At 43.0% G+C, this 15,807-nt stretch overlaps 1 protein-coding gene across 1 annotated transcript in view; it reads right to left on the bottom strand.

Moving 5' to 3' along the window:
* The window catches only part of wnk4a (WNK lysine deficient protein kinase 4a), a 209,809-nt gene extending 197,134 nt beyond the window's left edge, over positions 1-12,675 (bottom strand). Inside the window, exon 1 of the mRNA XM_084331128.1 lies at positions 11,704-12,675. Coding sequence (XP_084187254.1) covers positions 11,704-12,369 — 666 coding nt within the window. The 5' untranslated portion in view covers positions 12,370-12,675. The remainder of the gene's footprint in view (positions 1-11,703) is intronic.
* Positions 12,676-15,807: the final 3,132 nt, after the last annotated feature.

Below are 15,807 nucleotides of genomic sequence, written 5' to 3'. Positions count from 1 at the left end.
CGATATAACATCGGCATGCATAATATCATGATATAGTGCTGTATGGACCTTACTTTCCTACTGCCGTGACTTTATTATACAATGCACCAACTTTACCAAGACGGTGATACCGAACACTGTGACGGTGCCGCATAATAACCCTGTGTGTTCCTCCAGAAAGAGTTACGCCACACAGACCGATGGCGTGCGTGAGCCGTGGACGGACAGCCTCCTAACGTCGTGGATCAATGGAGATCTGCTCAAGCTGATGTAATTTGAATCCCTGTCACATTCTGGATGGCAGATTTGAACTGGGCTGCAGATTACAGCTCAGGCTCCATAATGCATGGGCTTTAGTCTTCTCTCTGCACCATTCCGGCTCTCAGCTGCTGCCTCGAGCCTTGTGGGACCCAAGCCTGTTTGGCTGACAATTATGTTTCAATCGTGTCTCCTGTAGCATTCTCCCCTCTTCTCCCCTATTTTCCCCTCTTCTCCCCTCTTTTCCCCTCTTCTCTCCTCTTATCCTGTCTTCTCCTCTCCTCTCTTCTTTTCTCTTCTCCTCTCTTCTCCCCGCTTTTCTTCTTCTCTCCTCTTTTCCTCTCTTATCCCCTCTTCTCCTCTCTTCTCCTCTCTTCTCCCCTCTTCTCCCATCTTCTCCTCTCTTCTCCCCTCTTCTCCTCTATTCTCCCCTCTTCTCTTCTATCTTCTCTTCTCCTCGCTTCTCTCTTCTCCCCTCTTCTCCTTTCTTCTCCTCTCTTTTCCTCTCTTCTCCTCTCTTCTCTTCTCTTCTCCCCTCTTGTCCCCTCTTCTCCCCTCTTCTCCTCTCTTCTCTCTTCTCCTCTCTTCTCCCGTCTTATCCTATCTTCTCCCCTCTTCTCCTCTCTTCTCTCTCCTCCCCTCTTCGATTAGTCAACAATTTCCTATGATTATTACTCGACTAGGATTTGTAGTCGGGGATCACCTGCATGGATTTGGTGAAAGGACCCAAAGGGAAGTGGGGCTCATGCTCAGGTTGATACAGGCCACCATAGCTGACTCTGCTGGAGGTCAGCCGAACAGAGCAGAAACTACATCAACAATGGACACCCTTTCACTGCCACACTACCGAACGGTTAACCCTTTGATTTGATTTGATTTGAAATCTTTATTTCGAACATGTAAATGAATACAAACAAAATAAATAACTAAACAAAATCAAAACATAACTCAAAACAAAATAAATAACTAAACAAAAGCAAAACATAACTCAATTTACATGTTCGAAAAGGAGTAGGAAGAAGTATACACTTATTTAATCCTACCCCTTTTCCACTACTCAAATGAATGTACTAATTTAAAACATTTCAAAACAAATATATATATGCAAAACTAAAACTAAAAAAACTATATATGTAAAACAAGAAATAAAAATAAAAATGTAAACACCTGTGAATATCAAGTCCCTTCCTCATCCCTGTACCTCATGAACATCATTTCCTTATAAATCAGTTTGAATTGTCTCATTTTTGGACATTGCTTTAGCACCACATTCAGACTGTTCCACAGTTTCACTCCACATATTGAGACAATACACAGAAGGTTAACCCTTTCACTGCCACACGACAGCATGTTAACCCTTTCACTGCCACACTACAGAAGGTTAACCCTTTACTATCACACTACCCACGGTAACCGTCGGTAGTGTGATAGTAAAGGGTTAACCTTCTGTAGTGTGGCAGTGAAAGGGTTAAGCTCATTAGAGGTGATAAGGGACTGTGCCGGGCTCACGTCTTGTGTAGAGAGGAGAGGCAATGTATTGCACTTGAGACGGGTCTATGCTTTAAAGGTGTACTATGTAGTTTTGTGAGAGTCAGAGAAGTTAATCATTTCTATGGTATATTTCTATAACTGAATAAACAGACTGTTTACTTTGCTGCGGGGTACTTTATAAATTGATAAGGCCTATTTTTTTCGTGGATAGTAGTATAGAACTATCAACTAACCTTCTTACTGTCCTCTAGTGTCATGCACTCTTCCTAATATACTACTAACTACTATACTAACATTTATACTAACTCCACACTGCAGCACTCAAGTTTGAACACTTTGAACATTGTTACTCAGCTGATAGAGTTCTACCCTTCCTGCTGACTTGTCATACAAAACTTCGCTTCAGATAAAAGCGTCAGCTAAATGACAAAATGTAATGTAAATGTATACATTTCCGTATTCATGTTTGAAAAAAAAGATATATATAATAAATAATTTAAAAAGAATATATATATATACATTATTTTATGGGGGGGGGGGCACTTGGGGCAAAAGGGCAGGGGCTCAAGCCCCCCTTCGGTCCTATCCTGTGCACGCCACTGCATCAGTGCCTCTCCTAGCCTGGCAGCATCAGTGTTTCTGCCTCCCCCTCCATGACACCTGTTGTGTGGATCGACAGGTGGGTTGCTGTGGGCGAGAGTCACTTGCCCTCCCAGGTAATCCTGATCTCACTCTCTCTCTGCTCCTGAGCCACCCGTGGATTAGTGACCGCTTGAGCTGCTCCTCCTGACCTCCTTACGAGGAAAGGGAACTACTGTAGGTCTGCGGGTTAACAGGTAGGGCCGGGTAAAATTATACATTATCAATAAGATTATTGATTCATCTCTGGTTCTGTTGCCTGTACTCAATTTATTTACCTGTCTACTGCCTTCACTGTCTACAACTGTACAATAAAAATGTATATACCATATACACAGTATACAGTATATATTCATATTTCATATATGTATCCACATCTGTCTGAATATACCAGCATATAATCATTTTACATACCTGTATATACTATATATATATATATATATATATCTGTGTATATATTCCTTACCTACTCCTATCCATTACCTACTCTTACTAGTTATACCGCTGGCCAGTATGACTTACTACTAGGGCTGTCTTAAATACTTCGAAGCTTCAAAGCTTCGTTCGATGGCACAAGCTTCGAACATAAAAAGAAAATCGAAGTAAAAAATATATATATATGTATAAAAAATAAAAAATAAACTTTTTGCCTCCAAAATCTTGCGCCTCCATTCCAATGAAACGAAAGTAAGCAGCGCCTCGACTCCACCTCTCTACAACAAGCATGTGGAGATTATCTGTGTTGAAAACAACAAGGACATGTGCAGCAGACATGTTGACGAAGAAGTCATCAGACGTGTGGTTACACTTTAAAATATGCAAAGACAATGTCCAAAAAGCCGAGTGCCAGATATGCCAGAAGAAAATGGCATATCACAACTCTACAACAACTTTGTCAAATCACCTAAAAAACGTAAGTATCGTTGTACACGACGGCGACGCCACACAAAACATTAATAAGGCTATGCCTATGCTGCTATGACTAATGTGTTACCAAGTTGGCTAATTTAATTGTAATCATCTGCTTTTGTAGGTGCATAGTCTGATATAATTATAAATTATAAATTAAATATATAATTGTTTGCTTGATAGACGAAGGTTGCAACATAATTATGTAATGTCATGTCGTTGGCTGGGAGAGCAGCCCCACTGCACCCAGGCAGCGCAGCCGAGTGAAACCTTGTTGGCTGGCACAGTCACGAAAGGGGCTACTTAATTAATTAATCCAATCCACTTTATTTATAGAGCACATTTAAAAACAACAAAGTTTCCCAAAGTGCTGTATAAGTCCCACAATATAAGATAAAAAAATATATATATATTATAATAAGAAATTAATAAAAAAATATCTCCGAAGCTTCGAATTAAAATCGAAGCTCGGCCCCAAAGCTTTGATTGCCAAAAAAAGCTTCGAAGGTCAGCCCTACTTACTACTACTACTACCATAGTGTTTTATACCTGTATCACTGTACCTACATACATCTGATTATCATTATTACTCAGTAGTACTCATTTATATATAATCCAGTTAATCCAAAATTTGCACTCTGGTTAGATGCCAATTTCCTTTTGTTGTACTGTACTTGTGCTGTACATACATACAATACATTTGAATCTAATCTAATCTAATGTTTTTTCAGTGGATGTGTGAAGATTTTAACACAAACGCGCCTCTAGCGAAACTCACTTCACCAAATCACGTCTTTTAACAACAATGGCAGATGCCGACCCCCTGAAACCAGCGCCATCTAGCGTAATTGAATTGATATCGAATTGAATATCCTAATTGAATTGATACAGAATCAAATCGGGACCTTGTCAATCTAAATTGAATCAATGGGGTAATGAGTGCCGATACCCCGTCCAGGTAACAGGTGTGGTGTAGGGACGTCCCGAGCCGAGGACAAGTACAAGTACGTACATCCGGGTACTTGCCGATACGGAGTACCGATATGAGTACTTAATAATACCATTACAGCTCTATAACAATGAGTTTGAAAACATGTTTTATTTTCATCAGATGTGCCTCACTTTCTGACTGTAACAAATCAAATATACAACATGATGCTGTTGCTGACATTTTTTACTTAAAATAATATAAATATAATGTAATTTATAACATAAAGTTTTGTGTTTTTCTAAACAAACAGGGCACTGAGTAGTAACTATGGGAGTACTAGTTGTACGAACGAGTACATGAGCACAGTATCGGAGTCGGACACTCCTGGTGTATTCATTTCTCTAGTCTAATTGGCTTCAGTGGTTGAGTGCAGGCGAGGTGAGCGTGTCTTGACCCTGCCGTCCTATGTGCTCGAGTAGCCGCTCGGGTCATCAACTCTACATGTCCAGGTAAAGAGGTGGGTGTAGTCCTTACACCTGAGTGTACAGTACCTCGGGGGTCAAGGACTACAGCCCCCTCAGCATCGACGGGGCACCAGTTGAGAGAGTGAACAGTTTCAAGTACCTCGGAGCCCACATATCCGAGGACTTGACATGGACCACACACATTGACAGTGTTGTGAAGAAGGCACGACAACGCCTCTACTTCCTCAGGCGCCTAAGGAAGTTCCAAGTCAGTCAGAAGATCCTTAGGAACTTCTACTCATGTACAATAGAGAGCATCCTGACCGGCAACATCACCTCCTGGTTTGGGAATAGCACTGCACAAGACCGTAGCAGACTACAAAGAGTGACACGTTCAGCCGAACGCACAATTAGAGGGGGGCTTCCCACCCTCCAGAACATTTACAACAAGCGGTGCAAGGGGAAGGCTAAGAGAATTATTAAGGACTCGAGCCACCCGAACAACTGCCTCTTTGAACTGCTGCCGTCAGGCAAGCGATACCGGAGTCTTATGGCGAGCACAGAAAGACTCAGAAGGAGCTTCTATCCCCAGGCCATCAGGCTGCTAAACGAAAATAATCGCTAAACGAACAATAATCACTATGCAACAACCATCAAATGCACACAGCACACACACCCACACGCACACACTCACTCAAACAAACAACACACTGCAGCACCCACTCTCCACACTTTAGATCACACAAACACACTTACACTTTATATTTATTGATAAAGGATTTGCACTACAACTCGTACACCTACTGTGAATTGTACCTAAACTGCACCTCGTCCATTTATGCCTTGCACTATATTGTATTGTATATTAGTACACTGCACAGTATTGTATATTGTATGGTAACTACGTCTACGAACATTGTACATATGTCAAAACTGAACACTGTGACCTCTTTTTTTACTTCTAATTTTTACTATGTTTTTATTTCATACTTATCTTGTCATGCACAGTCTCTGGAGCGCAACAGTAAGAAGCATTTTGTACAAAAGTATTCTGTACTTCTGTATGACAACTATTAAAGAAACTTGAAACTTGAAACTTCACTACCTTGTAGTAGGCAGCTTGAATTGCCAGGTCCAAAAAACAACGCTTTAAGGAGATCTTTTATTTTAGAGCATTAACTCTTTGGAATAACCTGCCTCAAAACCTCTGCTGCATTTACAGTAGATTCACTTTTTTTTTTTTATCTACTTTTTCTCCCCATTTTTCTATTTGTCTCCCATCCCAATTTTCGTATTATCCAATTCTTCCCTCCCCTGTCTCGAACGTTGCTAGACCATGCCTCCCACTGGTCAGCTGCAATGTGGACGAAGCCTTGCATCACGTGTCCCCTCCGGTACACGAGGAGGCAGCCGTCGCATCTTTTCACCTGTACAGCGCAATCTCTCAGTGGCGAGGAGTAACGCGTGGGAGGCTCACGCTGCCCCCGATACTTCCTGATTCTGCTGTACAGGCGCACCAACCGACCTGTAGGAGTCGCTGTCCACAACGTCCGATCCCCACCCACTGGCTTTCCCACCCCCTAATACTGCCAATTGTATTAGTATGAACGACCAGCCAAGCCAGTAGCAACGCAGAGAGCTGGGCTCGAACCCAGCGTATCCTGCATTAGTGGCGAGCGCCTTGCCCACTGCACCACTTAGCCGCCCCAGTTGATTCACTTTTAAAAATAATCTTAAATTGTATTTAACATTGTAAAGTATTTTGTTGTTTTTTTTGTTTTCTGTTTCTGTGCTTGCATGTAATTTTAGCCATCTTAATTGTTAGTTTCATTATGCATTGTGTGTTGAGTACTGACTTTTAATAATTTTGTTTTGCAATAATAATTGTTTTTGTATGTTTTTTTTGTGTGGACCCCAGGAAGACTAGCTGGTTGCTATGGCACCAGCTAATGGGGATCTGTAATCAAATAAAATAAAATCACACAATGGATCTACTGCTCTAACTTGGAGTTGACCCACTGGATAAGGTTACAGTATATGTCATGATGGTGCCTGTTTTTGTACTCTCCCACGTCTCTCACAAGGCCTGTGGACCAGTTCCCTCGCAGCATGCCGGGGGGAGATAATAACAACCTGATAGGGGACGTGACGTACCATCTGAGGTCACGTTGACGCGTGGCGCAGGTAGCATCATGGTAGCTCTGCGAACACTGTGATTAAAGGCCTATGATTCGGATATGCGAGAGGTGATCTGATGATGATGATGATGATGATGATGATGATGATGATGATGGACACTAGCTGCTCTCTTTCTCTTTCTTTCTCTCTCTCTCTCTCTCTCTCTCTCTCTCTCTCTCTCTCTCTCTCTCTCTCTCTCTATCTTTCTTTCTTTCTCTCTCTGTCTCTCTCTCTCTCCCCCTTATAGCTGAGTCAAAGATTTAAAGGCCCAATCAGTGATACAAACGTTAAAAAAAGAAAAATGAGTAGCCCCACCACCAAAAAATAAGAAATAGCAGTTGGAGACATGTTTTCACTCTCTAGTTGATTGACTGAGCTCTTGGTACAAGGACTAACACTAGACAACAGGTACATATGACTGAGCTCTTGATATAAGGACTAACACTAGACAACATGCTGTCATTCTCTAGTTGACTGACTGGGTTCTTGGTACAAGGACTAACACTAGACAACATGCTGTCATTCTCTAGTTGACTGACTGAGCTCTTGATACAAGGACTAGACAACATGCCGTCATTCTCTAGTTGACTGACTGAGTTCTTGATACAAGGACTAACACTAGACAACATGCTGTCATTCTCTAGTTGACTGACTGAGCTCTTGATACAAGGACAAGGACTAAGACTAGACAACATGCTGTCATTCTCTAGTTCAGGGGTTCCCAAACTTTTCAGGCCAGGGCCCAGAAAATAAGGCGTCAGAGAGCCGCGGCCCAATGCACATCGTCAGGCTTTTTTTTTCCTTTTTTGCCAGGCGACCGATTTTTTAAGCCAAATATCACTTCAATCCTATTAAGTTAGTTCAAGTTAGTTATTCATTTATATGTGGTATTTATGAGAGGGCTAACTTGTTGCAAAATAATAATGATAATAATCATAGCCTCATTAAAATACTATTGTTGCTTCGGTTGTTTTCAGCGTTTTATGTGCATAATCTGTTATTTAGTTTGAAATGTTCGTTGAAATAAGTAGATTTTTCGTTTTTGTTTATTTATTAAGTTAATATAAAACCATATAGTCACATTTTAGAATACAATAGAATAGAATTTTAGAATACAACTAGAAACACTGTCCTGGCATGCTTCTAAGTTCAGTGGCCTGACAAAAAAAAAAAAAAAAAAAAAAAAAAAATTAAATCATCTCGCGGCCCACCCGTGGCTGCTCGCGGCCCACCTTTGGGTCGCGACCCCGACTTTGGGAACCACTGCTCTAGTTGACCGACTGAGCTCTTGATACAAGGACTAGACAACATGCCGTCATTCTCTAGTTGACTGACTGAGTTCTTGATACAAGGACTAACACTAGACAACATGCTGTCATTCTCTAGTTGACTGACTGAGTTCTTGATACAAGGACTAACACTAGACAACATGCTGTCATTCTCTAGTTGACTGACGGAGCTCTTGGTACAAGGACTAACACTAGACAACATGCTGTCATTCTCTAGTTGACTGACTGAGCTCTTGGTACAAGGACTAACACTAGACAACATGCTGCCATTCTCTAGTTGACCGACTGAGCTCTTGATACAAGGACTAACACTAGACAACATGCTGTCATTCTCTAGTTGACTGACTGAGTTCTTGGTACAAGGACTAACACTAGACAACAGGTACATAATTATGAGTTTAAATGGTATTCGCTGTATTTTGAGGCTGCAAAAGGTTTGTTTACATTGGCGATGTGGGGGGGGGGGTAAAACCTTCGACCAATAACTGTTTCAAGAACAGTTCAAGAATGGGCGGCTGAGTGGCGCAGTGGGCAAGGCGCTCGCCACTAACGCAGGATATACTGGTATCGAGCCCAGCTCTCTGCGTTGCTACCGGCTTGGCCGGCCGTCATACTAACACAATTGGCAGTGTTAGAGGGTGGGAAAGCCGGTGGGTGGGGATTGGACGTTGTGGACAGCGACTCCTACAGGTCGGTTGGGTGACGCCTGTACAGCAGAGACAGGAAGTGTCGGGGGCAGCATGAGCCTCCCACGCGTTATTCCTCGCCACTGAGAGTTCGAGCTGTCTGGTGAAAAGATGTGACAGGCTGCCTCCTCGTGTACCGGAGGGGACACGTAATGCAAGGCTTCTATCCTCACTACAGCCGACCAGTGGGAGGCATAGTCTAGCAACGTTCAAGACTGGGGAGGGAAGAATTGGAACTACGAAATTGGGATGGGAGAAAAATAGAAAAATAAGGAGAAAAAGTGGATAAAAAAAAAGAACAGTTCAAGAATGTATGTAAAGTATTACCGGTATACCCCATGTGGAAACACGGATTGGGGCTTTAATAAAGGTCCATGCTTAATTCCTTCTGCAATGCTTGCCATGCTGGCTGACATGCTAGGATCAGTATCAGGTATAGCATGGTGAGCCCGGTGAGCCTCAGATTACAGCTGTATGTACCAGTGGCAGCCTGGCACCGAGAGACCCATGGCAACCAGCCATCTATTGAGTTGAGTATGGAATGGACTGCGTTTACTTTATATAGTGCTGCTTTTATCCAAAGCGCTTTACAACTTATGCCACACATTCACCCTTTTCACTCATGCACCGACGGCATGAGGCAACCATGCAAAAGCAGCCAACCTGCTCACTATACTCACACTGTGCGGGAGTAGCCGGAATCGAACCGGGAACCTTCTTATTACCTGAGCTATACTGTCGCCCGCCCCCCCCGGGTCGAGTATTGTGTATTGTGATCAATCTGAACCATAAGAAATTATTATTTCAGTTTTTTTGTTCAAGGCATTTGATGGTCTCTGTGTGTGTCTTATATCAGCCTGATATCACGATTTGAATACATAGAAACTGCAGGATGCGCAGAACGACACCCACAGCCACCTCCTCAATCACTATAGTGACTTCCAGTCCTAACGAGGTGAACATAAAGGATCTCTTTAACGGCGGATAAGCTGTTGTTGTTTGATCTGCTCACGTGAGGCCGGTCTGAGCGAGTGTCACTAGTTGTTAATGAAAACAGATTAGAAAGGATCACGGCACAGCAGAGCGGACCGGCACAGTTGGGAGCTGACCCGGTGTGCCGCCACGCCTGGGCCCTGACACGGCCCACCCCCAAGGTCAGCGAGGAGGGATGGTGGATTAGCAAACTTCCCAGAAGGCCTTTCAGGTTTGTGTGTGGGCTCGCTTTTGCGGGTGGGAATTTAGACCGAGTGAATCTAGCGAGGAGGGGGAGAAAGTATGTCCCTATCATGTGCCTTTTCTTGGGAGGAGAATATACCGGTGACATACTGTACACAGTACACTAAGGTTTATTCGTACGGAGGTGAGAAACAGTCGCAGCTGCATTTTTTGTGTTGTATCACTTTGCAGCTGTGTGGTATTATAGGCTTCAGTTCCTGAAGACTAAAAGGAACAATCTGACCAATATGAGCCTATTGGCATCCATCCAGGGGCCTTGAGCAAGGAGAGGCTAGTTGGAAATTGTGAAGGAGTGATGCAGCATTAAGCATTAATATGCATAATAAGCATATGGTATATGCAGGGGTGTAAAGTACTTGAGTAATTGTACTTCGATACAATACTTAAGTACTGTTTTGGGGGATTTGTACTTTACTCTAGTATTATTAGGTTTGTATACTTTGTACTTTTACTCCATTACATTTCAGAGAAAAAAACATACTTTTTACTCCTTACATTTAAAATGCAGACCTACAAAGTACAATGTACAAATCTCACAGGTCCAACCATTTTAATTAGTATATTTTAATTGTTTATCTGGCCGAACTAACATTAACGTTATTAATTCTGCGACCACAGGTAAACAGCCAATCAAACACCTGCTATCAGAAGAATAGACAGTCAGATCCACATTATGCTGTGGTTAATATTGTGATATTATTCAGGGTACTCCAGTATTCTGTCTTTAATATTGTGATATTATTCAGGGTATTCCAGTATTCTGTCTTTAATATTGTGATATTATTCAGGGTACTCCAGTATTCTGCCTTTAATATTGTGATATTATTCAGGATAATCCAGTATGCTGTCTTTAATATTGTGATATTATTCAGGGTACTCCAGTATTCTGTCTTTAATATTGTGATATTATTCAGGGTACTCCAGTATTCTGCCTTTAATATTGTGATATTATTCAGGATAATCCAGTATGCTGTGGTTAATATTGTGATATTATTCAGGATACACCATTCTGTTTTTAATATTCTGATATTATTCATGCTGTGATGTGAATGCCGTCCATGTTAGTTTACCTTCAATGGAGAAGTGCATTAAATAATTTTAATGCAAAAAAAAGTGTCCTCTGTTCTTTCATTTCAGCATTGTCTACTCTATCGCATTCGCAGAACACATTCCATTGTGGGCAGAGTGTATGCTTGGTTTCATTCCAACCTTGCCTAAACACCAGCTGATGATTTCACTAATTGGCTCACCTCTTCAACTAACTCACCTGGTGCAATGTATAGTTAAAATGAAAACTTGGCCCACGATGGAATGAGTTTGAGACCCCTGGTCTATCCCTTTAAATAAAATGTACTTTTACTTTTTAGTACTTAAGTACATTTAAAAGTAGGACTTTTTTACTTTTACTCAATTGTGTTTTTAGCCAGATACTTTGACTTTTACTTGAGTCATATTTTGAGACGGTACCCATACTTTCACTTAAGTGTAATCTACTTTCTACCCAGGGGTACTTTTTACACCCCTGGGTATATGGGACTCCCCCCTACCAAGAAGCCCCCCATGCCAGGCCAGAACAACACACCCCACAACAAGCCAATCAAACTCAGCACTCAAGTATAGTATCCAGGTTCTGGTTCACTCACCTGTAGCTCGCACCACGCCACTTCCACGGTGGTCTCCGTGTCCAGCCCCTTATACACCGTCTTGAAGGACCCTCTTCCGATCTCGATATTGAATTTGAGATATCGTCCGTCGGGCGACGTGGCCACGGCTTTGGTCTCGATGTCTTCCCTCTCCTCTTGCTCCCACTTGCTGTCGAACGGGGCGCGTGATAATAACACCTTGTTGTGCTGTTTGTGTTGAACCGGTTCGTTCTCAGAATCCGAGCTGCATGCGTCCTGGGGGTTGGAGGATCCCGGGACGGGGCCCCCCCAGTTCTCAGCCGTGAGCGAGACCTCGGCGTCGGCGTCCTGGGTGCAGCAGGGGGGCGTGTTGGAGCTGGACACGGGAGACTGGCGGGACGGTCGAGAGTCGTCCGTTTTCTGGTCCTCCTCGTCGGCCCGCAACTCTGGCAAGGTGAGGAAGTTCTCCGCCGACCAGGACAGGGCTTTGGAGAGTGCGCCACTGAAGAGCGGCGAGTCGATGTCCATGCTTATTTTATGGAGTCCATATGAGTTCCTCCTGGCTCCCAGTGTTGTGTGCGTCCTCATCAACACGGACTGAACACGGGACAGGCGGTCTTCGTTCATGTCCACGGAGAGAGCGGGGGAGACGCGTCCTCCGGTTATCTCGACCTCTGCGTGCGACATTGTTGCAACTTGTTGTGGGACAAAGGACAATGCCTCCCTGTTGCCGCCGATTAGAATAACAACTCAATGAGAGATACCGCTGTAAGGCCATGAGATGTGTTCTGTCGTAAGGTATTGGGCCACATTTGACATAATGACAACAAAGTCAAACGGTAAAAAAAAAAATGTAATCCGACCACGACGAAAAAGAAATAAACCTGCAGACCGTAATGTTTGACCACTATCTATATAACAACACGTAACGACTGCATTGCTTTTGGTAAAAAAAATATTTAAAAAAAACTTGTTGCAGAACCCTAAAACTCAAACCCCGTTCGTACCAGCGCACATACTGTAGTAGGCCACTTCATCCCAAATAATCCGCGTGTGGGTCTTCTTCTAGTTGCGCTCCTCAAATCCTCAATCATAACCCCAGGAGTCAGGAGCAGAGGGTGACTGACTCAATTAGATGACTGGAGAGGGGTGTGATTCATAACCCCAGGAGTCAGGAGGAGAGCGTGAAACTGACAGATGACTGGAGACCGTGCGCTCTGCTGCGCGCTTGCTACTCCGCCCCTCTGTGTATGGAGTGCGAGGCAGGCGGCGTCCAGGCGCACTCGTTTACAGGGAGGAACATTAAACTCACGATACGTACATTGTCCCGAGTTTGCCCTTGATTTGTTTTATACTAGGTTTTGTATATTTTGCAGAGTTGTGCCAGGTTTATGTTTATGGTTATGTGGATCTCCATTATTACTGACAACTCTACTACTCTTCCTAATTTATGCAAATGACATGTCGTCAGCCTGTGACTGCAACTTGTTCCTGTTTGCGGACGACTCAGCCCTGCTGGTCTCTGACAAGAACAAATTGCAGGTTGAAAAAACCCTCAGCACGGAACTAGGCAAAATCTGCATATGGCTCGCTGATAACAAACTATCATTACACATGGGCAAAACAGAGTCCATTCTCTTCGGTTCAAATAACAAACTCAGCAAGACCGACGGATTCTCAGTTACAGTGGGTGACAATATTGTCACAAGGAAAGACGAAATTACCTACCTGGGTTCCATCCTAGAGGCAAATCTTTCCTGTGACAAAATGGCATCCAATGTAATAAAAAAAGTCAACCAACGAACTAGATTCTTGTACCGGATCTCCTCTCTGGTAAACAAGAATACCCTGAAGACTCTGGCAGGAGCACTCATTCAAGGGTACTATGACTATGCGTGCACCTCATGGTACCAAAGCACCTCAAAGGCGCTTAAAACAAAATTACAAACATCACAAAACAAACTGGTCAGACTACTACTTGACCTGAACCCCAGAACCCACCTCACCCCTGCCCACTTTGCCAACCTAGGATGGCTTAGAGTAGACGACAGAGTACAGCAACTTGCAATGGGCCTGGTCTACAAGATACACTATACGACCGGGGTGCCCATGTACATGTCAAAATACTTCCCAAAGGTCAGTGAATACCACAACCACTACACCAGAGGAAGCTCAACAAATCATGTTAAACCCAGATTCGGCTCAAACAAGGGACTAAACACGTTTCGCAATTATGCCACAACAATGTGGAACGCCCTACCCAAAGCTGTAAAGGAATGTGAATCCCTGCCCACATTCAAAACCGCCCTTAAAGAGCACCTACGGGAGGCTGCAATTCGAAACTGGCCACCGTAAATGCCCAAAACCCCCACCACCTCCTAATAGACAGTCTCCTCCCCACCGCATGTATATATTCCCTCCCCGCCGTATGTATATTTCCCTCCCACCCACCCACCCCCTCCTAATGTACAGTCCCCTCCCCATCATATGTATATACTCTGTCAGGATCTAGGGGTAACAGTACTGTATATTTGAATACCGCCTATGTCACAAATGTATCAGTACTAAATACCTATATGTCCCTATGCCATAAATGTCATGTATGTTGTGTATGTCATAAATGTCTATATGAATTGAAAATGGGGGACCCTGATGGAAACAAGACAAACGTCTTTCTCAGGTCTGCATCCCCTTAACAATTGTATGTATTGAGCCGTACTGTATTGTACCCATTCTGCAATCTGTTAAATAAAGTTTTCATTCATTCATTCATTCAACAAGTCAACCTTGCCTTATTAGTTGCCTTAGAAGTTAGAAACACCTGGGGTCAACACACAAAAGACTCAATGAAATATATAACCATCACATGATGTACATTCAGACAGTTACAATTATCAATACATTCACCAGAATACAATTTTAAAGTTTCACCACGATTATACTAGTCAGCCATCACCTCGGCACATTATGGTCCAAACTTATTTCTTTCTGAATAATTGCTGCTCTTAATTTATTTTCAAAACTGACCTTACTTGTAATCTGGGTTAAATACAGTAGTAGTCTGTTCCAGTTGGACAGTTCTATACATTACAGTTTTCTTTAAAGCATTGGTTTTAGGTACAGCCTGGTAACGTGACGCGTTTTGTAAAAGCACGTTTTGTATCATAATGATGATCATTACGTGTGTGTTGAATTGATTGATTGATTGATTGATTGAAAACTTTATTAACAGATTGCAGAATGGGTACAATACGGTACAGCTCAATACCCACAATTGTTAAGGGGATGCAGACCAGAGAAAGACTTTCGTCTTGTTTACATCAGGGTCCCCCATTTTCAATTCATCAGGACATATATGACATACATGACATACAGATAGACAGTACTGCTACATCTATACATTTATGACAAACCAGATTTGCAAATACAGTACTGTTTGTGATACAAAAAGAGTCTAGAAAAGAGTATATACATTTGACGTGAAAACTGTACATTGGGGGAGGTTGGGTAGGTGGGGGGGGGGCTGTACATTGGAGGTGGTTCGGTGGGTGGGGTGGGGGTTGGGTAGGAGGGGTGGGTGGGGAACACTGTAGAACTGTACAAGCAAAACTGTATATTTGAATATTGACAAAACCATACTTGGTCATTTACTGTAGGGGGTTGGGTTGGGACATTTACATGGGCCAGTTTCGAATTGCAGTCTCCCGTAGGTGTTCTTTGAGAGTGTTTTTGAAAGTGGGTAGTGATTCACATTCCTTTACAGCTTTGGGTAGGGCGTTCCACATTGATGTGGCATAATTGCGTGTTTAGTCCCTTGTTTGAGCCGAATCTGGGTTTAACATGATTTGTGGAGCTCCCTCTGGTGTTGTGATCGTGGTATTCACTGACCTTTGTTGGGAAGTATTTTGACATGTACATGGGTACCTTGGTCGTGTAGTGTATCTTGTAGACCAGGCCCATTGCAAGTTGCTGTACTCTGTCGTCTACTCTAAGCCATCCTAGGTTGTCAAAGTGGGCAGGGGTGAGGTGGGTTCTAGGAGTAAGGTCAAGCAGTAGTCTGACCAGTTTGTTTTGAGATGTTTGTAATTTTGTTTTTAGCGCCTGATGAGGTGCTTTGGTACCATG

This window comes from Notolepis coatsorum (assembly GCF_963971535.1).
Source record: "Notolepis coatsorum genome assembly, chromosome: 15".
In the NCBI taxonomy this organism is placed as follows: domain Eukaryota; kingdom Metazoa; phylum Chordata; class Actinopteri; order Aulopiformes; family Paralepididae; genus Notolepis; species Notolepis coatsorum.
The sequence above is the reverse complement of the archived record's forward strand: the minus strand, read 5'-3'. Positions and strand labels throughout refer to the sequence as shown.